The following is an 11,485-nucleotide window of genomic DNA, read 5'->3' as shown; positions in this document are numbered from 1 at the left end:
GGATTTAAATTCCCCTTTCCCTCCCCCTCCCAACCCCCTCGCCCCTGCCGCCTTCTTCTCCTTCTTCTAACGGCGCGCTCGCTCGCGACAGTTGCTCGTTGCCCTGCTCCTCCTCGCCCGCCGCCGCCGCCGCCGCCGCTGCGTGAGAGCGCGGGCCGGCCGGGGTTGGGGTTTTGCCTTCGGCTGGGGGAGCGGCGAGATGGCTACGCTCGCTGAGGGAAAGGTCAGCACACACCTCGACGCTGTCAGTTCTTGCTCCTTGCTCCCCACCCTCCCTTCCTTCCTTGGGGAGGAGGAAACAGAGAGAGATGGGCGAGTGTTTCCACAACTCTCATTTCCCCCGCTCCCTGTGCGGAGACGGTGGTGGGGTGAGGTGGGGTGGGGAGAGGTATTTTTCGGTTACATCATCACATTGAAGCTCCTTCGCCCCCCTTTGCCTTGCCTTCCCCACTGGTACAGGTGCGCCTCCTTTGTCCCAGGGCATTCAGCGGGGAGGGGGGCAACTCTCTCCCATCCCCCCCTCGTCATAGACGTCCTTTTGGGGCAAAGGGGTGGCTGGGCTGTGACTCCTTGACTGACTGTGCTCGCTTAAATAACTTCATGTACAGTATACTTGTTTGTTACCTTGATCTACTTAGCCTTTCCTCCAGGAGGCTTTTCCCTCTGCGCAAATGGTCCTTCCAGCTCCCTGCCCCACACTTTTATCCTTCAAACTCCCCTATGAGGTAGGTTAGGCTGAGGGGGGGGGGGTGACTGACCCATGGTCACAAAGTGAGTTTCCCAGCTGAGGGGTTTCAACCCAACTCTTCACTGTACTAGCCAGAACCACTATAGAGAATGGCTACTTTTCTTGCCAAAAGATGACACAATTGCCGCTGCCACCATCACCACCCTGCCACAAAAAAGGTCACCTGCCTCAACAAAAGGCAATAAGCAAATACGCTTTGAGTATGTGTTGCGAGTTGGTTAATAATATGCTTTTCATGAGTTTTGTGGCTTCTCGAAATCTTTTTTTATTGGGGAGGCTGTGGCTGTAATTGAAACCAACATTTTATTATGGCTGTGTTTCTCAACCTCAATTTCTGAGTCAACAGAAGTACCATTCAGGAGACTTTTCTCCTGGGAAGAGGGTGCTGGAGCTTGGAGGCATTTTTGTAAAAGATGATTGTTTGCGTACCAGTATTCATGTTGAGTAAAGGGGACAAACACCCAGGCTGTAAATTTATGTGAAAATGTTACAAATTTGAAGTACGGTGTAACTAAGTAACCTAACCAATTGGGGCCTACTTTCTATAATGTTCTGTAAAGTAGCCAAAGGAATGCTGCCACTTTTTGACCTTTTATCTTTTTCAATATTTTGATTAAACATGCAGACTAGCATATAGACAGTGATAACCAAGTACATAGATATGATATAGAAATAAGTAGCAACATGCTTCTCTTAGGGGGATTTAGTGAAATGGGAGTACATGCATCACTGTGGCTGGTCAGGTTAGTTAAGGCTGCAACTGCTGAACCAGCTGAAGCTGGTGAAAACCTTCCTGGCACCTAATGTCACTTGGAGACTTTGTAACTAGCTCTTCAAGAAGAGTATGACCCCATCCAGAGTCAAATCTAAACATTCTAATTACTAGATTTTCCAAACCATGATAGTTAAGAAAAACCTGGATTATTTTTTTACTTTGTTAGCCCTCATCCATTCCAGTCCTGTAATCAGACTGGAACCTGCTGAGGTGTTTCCACACTGGAATTAGAAGGTGAAAAAGTGGTAGAGCTATCCACATATTGATAATATTGCTGCTCAAACAAATGGATCACAACACCATAATTTCAGACTCAACAAAACACTTCTGTGCAAAAATTGTCTTTTTGCTTCAAAATTGGTGCACTCTACAAATGTGAAAACTTAAAATTAGTCAGTTCCTAATAGCTGCTGTTGCTCTGTCCCAGCTCCTGCCACCCTAGCAGTTTGAAAGCACGTCAAAGTGCAAGTAGAAAAATAGGTACCGCTCTGGCAGGAAGGTAAACGGCATTTCCGTGCACTGCTCTGGTTCGCCAGAAGCAGCTTAGTCATGCTGGCCACATGACCCAGAAGCTGTACGCCGGCTCCCATAGCCAATAAAGTGAGATGAGCACCGCAACCCCAGAGTCGTCCGTGACTGGACTTAACAGTCAGGGGTCCCTTTACCTTTAATGTTTCTGTTTGGTTAATTTTATGAAAGAATTAAACTCCATTATGTTTCCCTGATAATTTATCTCCTATCAATTTTAATTTGTACATAGTAATTGATATTGCTTTTGCAATTGTTAAACATGGCAGAACTACAAAGTGGGATGCAATAATTTGTATAACAATTTAGCTATTAGGGTTTGTAACAATTCTTAGTTATTTCTGTCTGCAGATTGGAGTTGCTTTGGGGGTCATGCTAGTGGTATACTTCTACAGAATGCTAGAAGTGTAACCTTCTGATACATTGTTTTGCTCTATTTAAAGCTGCTTGTTAGAATTCATTTGTTTTCCTATTAGCTGATAGTTTTGTATATTTTGAATATTAGCATGTAGCTTGCAGCATTGAGAATGAGTTGTTGTTGTTGGCGGCAGCACCTGTCTGTCTCGAGAGGCAATAGAGTGTGCTTCCGGGGGTGAAATCAAACTGCTGCATAAGCAGCACCAAAGTGACCTCCTCGTGGCACAAGCCTGGGCTGCTGAGATGACAAGACCCCTCTCTCAGCCTTGTTGATGTGGTCCAAAGGAAAGTAGAGTAATACATTTGGCACAGGCTTAGCTGCAGGAGTTGCTGTAAGGAGGTGTAGAAAGCACCATCTAACCATCTTAGGGACTGCACTCCAGGTTTGTGTAGGGTTAACTCCTTGGCCTTTTCATCTTCCAAAGATGTCCCACAAGGCAGTGGGCACAGATTTTTCCTCAGAGTTTACTCTCAAACTACCCCCAACGGAGCATGATGTGTCCCCCAGTAGAGGTACCATCCCTCCCCTAATCCCCTCACACCCTAGAAGTTGTCCTCTTATACCAGGTTCAGACCATTTATATTTTCCCTTCCACATCCATTTTTATGCAGATACCAGGGATTGATCCTGGAACCTTCTGAATACAGATTCAATCCCAGTGGTATCTCCAGAGAGTGCTGGGTATGTTCTGAGCCTGGAACCCTGGACAGCTGCTGCCAGTCAGTGTTGAAAATAAATGGTATACCTTTTGCCATAGTGATCAAGCAACAAAAAAGCAACAAATCCTGTCTGTTATTCCCTTGTCCTTCTTGTCCACTGTTCCAGGACTTGGAAGATAATTATGAAAAGACATAGTGGACCTCCTTTAACCTGAAAAAGAGAAGGCATGCAAACAAGAGTTATTTCATTGCTGCTGACTTTCTTGGGGCAATTAATGCTTTCTTGTCTTAGGGTCTTGGCTTAAGCTTGCCTTGGAGACAACCCCATCTTGGGGCTGTTCACTTCTGCATAGTAGAGGCTGACCTTTTGGGGCAATTGGGGCACTACCCTACCAACCCAAGTCTGCCCTTACTCAACCCCTATATAGCCATCTTCTTACTTACAACCAGTCAAGGGTGGCTCAGTCTGCCATTCACTTTGGTTCCTCCTACTGTTGGTCTTCTTGCATTCCACCCTACCAGTCACGTTGGGCACCAGCCACCACTGCTCCTGCAGGCAGGGGAGAGGGGTGGATTAAAGGACCTAGGGGAGGAGTGGGCAGAAGCAGCTGCTACTATGTTTCTTGTTTGATCCCTACACATAAAAATAAACACCTGTTTTTCAGGTTACAGTCTTGCTCCCTATTATTATTTTAGTTCCAAAATAATATAATACAGAATGGTTTACAAATGAAGCAAGACTGACGTGGTTAGGCATGCCCTCTCCAGGAAAGGGGACATGTGGTATAGTAACCAAACTTGGTAAAAGGCATTTCTAGTCAACTGGCATGATCTGATAATTCATAAGCAGCATGAAGGAATACCCTCTCGCTGTGATTCTGAATTTTCAGAAAGAGTGCAGCTGCATCCATGACAGGTTGTATTTGTAATCCTAGATCCTACAAACAGTTATTTCATCTTATCTGAATTAAGTTTGTTCATTGGCATCCAGCTTCTCACAGTTTCCAGGCACTAATTCAGGCTTTCCACTGCCTTCCTCAGATCAGAGGCAGATGGAAGATGATAGTTTGTATGGGAGAAAGGCCCGATTGTACTTTCTGGAATTGACATCTGAATAAACAATTGGTGTCTGAAATCTAACATAGCCAAATCCAAACTTGTTTAAAAGCCCTGTATCTTATTAACAGTACATAATGCTACTTAAGCATAGTAATCTTTGGTATATGTCTTTCCAAGGTACTACTGTGAAGTAAAATGCTCATTGGTTGGTAATTGGGAAAACATGCAATTTTGTACATTTAACTTGGCTTATTAAAGTCACGCCATTCTATTATTATTCATAACACAGGAAGAGAGATAATTAAAGTGATTTATGATGATGCTGTACTGTACTTTGGTTAGTCAGACTAACCTGACAACCTTTGGGACTGTGGGGTTGGGAAGTAGGTATCTAAAGCACAGTAAAGGAATTCTGATACATGTGATGTGTTGAAAAACAAGGATTTCCATTTCTGCCACTTTTGTTGCAGGAATATATGTTACCCAAATTTATCCCTGCCCCAAAGCTATATGTGAATCCAAGGCATTTGACTAGGATATGCTTTAAGAATGAAGGGCATTATAATAACTTAAACAGTAAGAATATTTTGAAGAAACCGATATGAAACCTGCTTCCCATTAATAAGATGAAAATAAAACTTTGTGTCAATTGCCTTCCCCTTTTCAGCAGTGCAGTATACAGTGGTACCTCGGGTTAAGTACTTAATTTGTTCCGGAGGTCCGTTCTTAACTTGAAACTGTTCTTAACCTGAAGCACCACTTTAGCTAATGGGGCCTCCCGCTGCTGCCGCGCCGCCGGAGCACGATTTCTGTTCTCATCCTGAAGCAAAGTTCTTAACCCAAGGTACTATTTCTGGGTTAGTGGAGTCTGTAACCTGAAGCGTATGTAACCCGAGGTACCACTGTACACACCTGAAGATGCTTAGGTGGAAGATGAGCATAACAGTTGTTTGCTGTGATTGTGTGTATGTATGTACATAACACACACACACACACACACACACACACACACACACACACACAAACACCCTGAACATGGGGGGTTTGTCTTTGCTTGTAATCTTCTTAGTGTTGTATGATGTGCACTGTTGGAGAAAGTACGGGATAGATTTTTTTATTTGATCTATTATGGCAACCAGGTGTTTTTGTGTTGTACCTTTTAAAATTGAAAAATACCCAATAATTAGCTAGTATTACAGTTGCTTACTTTGGATCACGATTACTCTGTTGGATCTTAATTTAGATGCGGCTCAAATCTCTCTCTAAAAAAATTATAAATAACATCTTGACCCAAATCTAAATTAAAATCAGAGTGACCCGTGCCTAATAAAATGCTTGGCTCCAAAGGTACCTGTTAAACCAGTTTTGCCTCCTGAAGAGTGATCGAGAGGCTTTCAGCCATGAGAGAGCTGCAAGCTCTTTCAGTTTTACAAACGTGCCTCGGTGCTTTGAGCACTCTTCTCCCAGCTTGCCTCTGTTCAAGGAAAGACTTCAATCCCCACAATTCCGCGGTTGCACATGCGTCTTCTGCTTACAGTTGTCAAAGTGCTCTTGCCAGAGCAATTTCTATTTGTCATATACCAAACCCGAAAGAAGGAAATAGACACACTGTCCCTTCCTTTTATTGATCTTTAAATACAGAATACTCAAAAGGTAACTGTTATCGGCGGCTAAGCGGGTTACTGCATGCAAACGAAGTATTATGGGAGTATTTGATTTTCATGTACAGTAGTTTAGACGGGCACAAATACACGGGGGGAAAGAGGGTGGAGGAAACAGGAGGCGCCGCATACCAGCCCAATGCTAGGTATTTAGCTGCCTATTTTTCCGAGTAATACCCAATTTGCCTCTCTTCAGTTTGCCTGCGTGCACGTAATGGTTAGGTATTGACCTTGACAGAGGGGTAGATCTGTAGTGAAATCGTACGTATAAGAAGCGATGGGGGAAATAATGCTAGCTAGTGTCTCAATATGAAGTTGATTAAAAATACCTTAAAATTGTTGTAGCACAGCTTATCTGCTATATTGGAAGCAATAGTTTTACTGTTACTATTGGCTATTGTTTAAATGATTTCCTAAACTGGCTGTTAAAACACAGGAGGAGAGCAATACAGTATATCTGATTGTCCCTCTTTGTATGAAATGTATTGTATTAATTTTTCTTCCTTTACTGTTGTGGTGACTTTGATCGGAGCGCAGCTAATGGAAAACTACACAAAGCCTTTTATATTATGGCTTGCTGCAGTGCTGCTTTAAAGGTTTCCCTGCACCCCCTACAGCAGCAGCAAAGCTGCGTGCTACAGATGCGCTAGTTTGCTCCTTTTCGGATTAGGAATTTAGCTTAATACTCTCTTTATGCACTCCCTGCAAGGCATTATTTTTAGATTGTGTGCACAGATCAGCAATAAAATAAAATAAAAAAATACTGCTTGAATATATTTCTTCTATGCCCATTAAAAATGTTGATGTTTTCACTTGATTACCTGTTATGAAGAGGGATTTTAAATTCAGGAATGTTTTGAATTTAGTGGTTATGAGAGAGGAAGTTACTACCTTCATATTTCTTCACACCCTTCTCAAAGCAACCCCTGTTTAAGTATTGGTTATTTTACTGATGCAGTTAAATAGCGTTGAGAGATACATTCGATTTTGAAGGTTGCAATATTATTTGAGAAAAGCATATTGTTAAAACAAGCCTGTTTAATTTATGAATTTGTTCAGCGTCTTTTCCAGACGGCCGTCTTTTGTTTGGCCTATTTAACTATTTGCTGTTCCTCTGATAGCGTTCTCATAGGTGCAGAGGTAGGGAATGCTCTTTAGTAACAATAGATAGAAGACAAAATTGTCATTATTACTATCTGGTGATTTATATTGGCAATATGAATTAATTAGTGTTTTATGCCTGTGCGTGGAAAAATCTGCAGCAGGAGGATGCCTACAAGGAAGTGTTAAGGCGTCTGAATACTTTCCCCAGTTTATGCTGGATTGAAGGTTTCAGTATTTTTTGCTCAAAGCAATTTAGTTCTTGGATTATTAAATGCCATATTTAACATGGGAGACAAAAGGACTATTAAAACAAACAAAACTGTATCCCCTAGTTACGTGTAAGATGCCTCCCACCCCTTCAGTAGCTTAAAAAAAATACCGTTTGGCTTAGTTCTTTTCGTTTATTCAGGGCTTTAAAATCGTGGATCCTGAACTGTTTTTAATTATTTGGTTGAACCGGTTTGTTGATTAAGCGAAATGGGTATGCGGCTCCTTTAAAAAGTCTATTCATAGGAAAGGGGGTGGGGGAGAGTAAAGGCTGCTGTCTTTTTAACCTTGCTGAAGGACGCAGCAGTATTTATTGACGTATGCAAATAACAAGGAAGGAGGAGGGTGCACGGAAAAACAGGAACCAGAATCAGTTTCTCATTGCAGGGCGAGAGCTCTGAGTTCCGGTGTATGAGAAAGAGACGTGGCGAAATTGCTGTATATCTCTGCCCTATAAGCATACCTTTCCTTTACACTGAAGGGAACCAAGACATCAAAAAGGGTGAAACATCTTTAAATGTATTTTTAGAAGCGACGTGGAGCGATTACACTGATTCAAACTGTTACTCCTAAAGGGGTGGGGGTAGGGATTACGTATTAGTCGTGCCTTGCAACTTGCGGCAGCGTTACTCTCGCAGTGGCATTCTTGCAAGCAGCAGAGGCGAAGGCTAAAGCAGCCATATGAATGTTAACAGTCTGTCTTCTGGATTTTTTCCCTTCTTCCTCTCGTTTCAGCTGCGCAAACCATGCAGGATGATTTACTGATGGACAAAAGCAAAGCCCAGCCCCAGCAGCAGCGGCAGCAGCAGCAAGATCCAAACGCAGCAGAAGCCCCTTCTACGCCCATCACGTCAGAGACACCCAAACAGGAGGACAGCAGCCCAGTGACTAGCATCGGCTCAGCAGCTCCTGCCCAAAATAGCAAGGAAAAGATGCAGATGGAGTCCCCCATCTTGCCAGGCTTAAGTTTCCACCAGCCTCAGCAGGAACCTACAGCCGGCACCTCCTTGTCTCCCTCCTTCGGAAGCACCTGGTCTACTGGGACCACAAATGCAGTGGATGATAGCTTTTTCCAAGGGATTACCCCTGTCAATGGGACAATGCTTTTCCAGAATTTCCCTCACCATGTAAATCCAGTTTTTGGTGGCACTTTCTCCCCCCAGATTGGCCTAGCTCAGACTCAGCACCACCAACAGCAGCAGCAGCAAGCCCAGCAGCAGCAAAGGAGATCGCCAGTCAGCCCCAATCAGGCATCTTTTGCCCAGAGAAATGCTGCTTATAGCCATCAGCCCATCATGACCAGCAAACCTTCCTCCTCCTCAGCTTCCACCTCTTCTCCTTCCAGCTGGAATAACCACCAAAATGCCGCCTGGAGTACACCTTCCAATCCTTGGGGCGGGCTGCAAGCTGGCAGGGACCCTCGAAGGGCAGTAGGTGTGGGTGTTGGTGTAGGAGTGGGAGTTGGAGTGCCATCCCCACTTAATCCCATTTCACCTCTTAAGAAGCCCTTCTCTAGCAATGTCATTGCCCCACCAAAGTTTCCACGGGCTGCTCCCCTAACCCCAAAATCCTGGATGGAAGACAACGCCTTCAGGACTGACAATGGTAACAATCTGTTGCCTTTTCAGGTAATGTCTTTTATTTGAGTAAAGGGGAAGTGATATTTCAGTATTTGTCTCATAATATAATTCTATGTTAGGTCAAACACTGCTTTTGCCATTCTAGCACATGCCTGACTTCATTAGCTGTTTTCACTGAAATAATTCAAGCTATATAGTAGCTGAGGGCACTCACATATGTTAAAAATCTCAAGTAAAAATTAGAGTCAGGTTGTGATTCAATATTCTTTGTTTCCCTTTAATTTTGACTTTAAGGATCAGAAATATTTGCTTCTTGGTGCTCCCTTTCTTCCCACCCTTCTTCCTAGGATGTATCATGTTCCAGTATTTTAATTGGTACAGTATTATTTATTTATTTTAAAATCTGAAATATAGGAACATTAATGGATCCATTAAAGTAGTTGGCTTCAAATTTGAAATTAAATGGCTGACTAAAACCGAGAACAGTTTAGGAATCTCGTTAATTACCTTCTGCATATTAAAGGGCCAAACCCTTTCTGCTTTAAAGGGCTTTACTTTATTAGTCCTGAGAAATGAGGTTCAGCAGGATTGGGTTTGCAAAATCAGGCAGATGAATGCAAATAAAATGCTGAAATTGCTGAAGTGTAATCATGATAATGTGTTTAGGGTGTGGGTTTGAAGGAGTTTTGGATGTGTGTTGACTTGAGTATCATTTGCTTTCAATAAGGAAATCTCTAATGGCAACATGCAAGATTAAGAAATACAGGGAACATATTTGTGTGAATGAATTTCTTAAACTTCAGTTTTATGCCTTATCAGAGGAAAGATACAATAGGACATGACCTTCACAACCATATTGCAATGGAGCCTATTTACTAGCTACATAAGCCCTGAAATATTTAAAGCAGCAGTGTCCTTCATTGGTTTTGTTATCTAAGATGTCAGGGCAGATCAATTGCAACAACTGAAACTGGGGAAAATAGAAGCTCTGAAATTTTAATGTAGAATGGAACTTGTCTTGGTGTTAAATGCCGCCTCAACTGAATAATTGGCACATGCACTTTACCTTGTATCCTGTATCAGATTATGAAGATAGAAGCTTTTTTGTTATATGTTGGTTGCCCCAAGTTGTTGCTTCTAAATGCATAAATTGGACTCTTAAAGGGCAGTGAAATCACTTTGTTTTCTGGTTTCAAAGGAACACTCTTTTAAAGTTACATTTTCCAATTCAGGCAATAAATTACAATAAACAGTTACTGTTGGGATTGATTTTAAAATCCAGTACATTCATTTTTTTTTTAAAATATATTTATTAAAATTTTCATATAAAACATGCATTTGAAAAACACAACTCATCATTGTCCATTTAACATCTCTCAATTGTTACATAGGACTCCCCCACACCTCCCGCGTACACTTACATCATTATTAAATTAATTTCAAACAAATTATCATTTTACTCATAATCTTAATTTTAGTTAGCATATAATTCATCCTTAAATCTAATTTAGTGATAGACAGTTATTTTCTGCTCTGGCATCCGGTTCAACACTCAACCAAATTACAATATTTTTGTAAGTAAATCTTAAATTTCTTCCAGTCTTCTTCCATCCTTTCTTCTCCCTGGTCTCGAATTCTGCCGGTCATCTCAGCTAGCTGCATATAGTCCATCAGCTGCATCTGCCATTCTTCCACAGTGGGTAGCTTCTGAGTTTTCCAATTCTTGGCAATCAATATTCTTGCTGCTGTTGTTGCATACATAAAGAATGTTCTGTCCTTTTTTAACACACTCTGGCCGACGATACCCAAGAGGAAGGCCTCTGGTTTCTTAGTAAAGGTGTATTTAAACACCTTTTTTAATTCATTATATATTGTCTCCCAGAAGGCCTTCACTCTAGGGCAGGTCCACCAGAGGTGAAAAAATGTTCCTTCATTTTCCTTACATTTCCAACATTTACTATCAGACGAATGGTATATTTTGGCTAATTTAACAGGGGTCATGTACCATCTATACATCATTTTCATCACATTTTCCTTCAACGCATTACATGCAGTGAAGTTCAGCCCAGAGGTCCACAACCTTTCCCAATCTTCAAACATAATATTGTGCCCAATGTCCTGGGCCCATTTTATCATTGTTGATTTTACCATTTCGTCTTGTGTGTTCCATTTCAGCAGCAAGTTATACATTTTTGAAAGTACTTTAGTCTTAGGTTCTAGCAGTTCAGTTTCTAACTTTGACTTTTCCACTTGGAATCCTAACTTTTTGTCATTTTTAAACACTTCTTTAATCTGAGCATAGTGTAACCAGTCTCGCACTTTATCTCTCATCTTCTCTAAACTCTGCAATTTCCAATTGTCACCATCTTTTTCTATTATCTCCCAGTATTTTGGCCAATTGGCCTCCATATTGGCTCTTTTTTGAGCCTTGGCCTCCAGGGGTGACAGCCACCTCGGAGTTTTACTCTCCAATAAGTCTTTGTATTTTATCCAGACATTAAAAACTGATTTTCTGACAATATGGTTCTTAAAGGCCTTATTTATCTTAGCTTTGTCATACCATAAATAAGCATGCCATCCAAACGCATTATTAAAGCCTTCCAAGTCCAAGACATCCGTATCTTCAAGAAGTAACCAGTCTTTTAGCCAGCAGAACGCTGCAGCTTCATAATACAACTTTAAGTCT

At 41.9% G+C, this 11,485-nt stretch overlaps 1 protein-coding gene across 10 annotated transcripts in view; it reads left to right on the top strand.

Moving 5' to 3' along the window:
- The first annotated feature begins 76 nt into the window (after positions 1–76).
- The window catches only part of CPEB3 (cytoplasmic polyadenylation element binding protein 3), a 76,594-nt gene continuing 65,185 nt past the window's right edge, over positions 77–11,485 (top strand). For 4 of the 10 annotated variants that reach the window (XM_028729803.2, XM_028729802.2, XM_028729801.2 and 1 more), the window contains exons 1-2: positions 7,566–7,721; positions 7,955–8,847. In XM_028729803.2, the coding sequence (XP_028585636.2) occupies positions 7,631–7,721; positions 7,955–8,847 (984 nt within the window). In that variant the 5' untranslated portion in view covers positions 7,566–7,630. Of the gene's footprint in view, positions 224–5,705; positions 5,841–5,973; positions 5,995–6,089; positions 6,110–7,565; positions 7,722–7,954; positions 8,848–11,485 lie in introns of those variants that run through there. The other 6 variants (XM_028729808.2, XM_028729807.2, XM_028729804.2 and 3 more) reach the window with 5 other exon arrangements.

The sequence above is a fragment of the Podarcis muralis genome, chromosome 6 (assembly GCF_964188315.1).
Source record: "Podarcis muralis chromosome 6, rPodMur119.hap1.1, whole genome shotgun sequence".
NCBI lineage: Eukaryota > Metazoa > Chordata > Lepidosauria > Squamata > Lacertidae > Podarcis > Podarcis muralis.
Note: the sequence above shows the minus strand (reverse complement) of the source record. Positions and strands in the feature narration are given on the sequence as shown.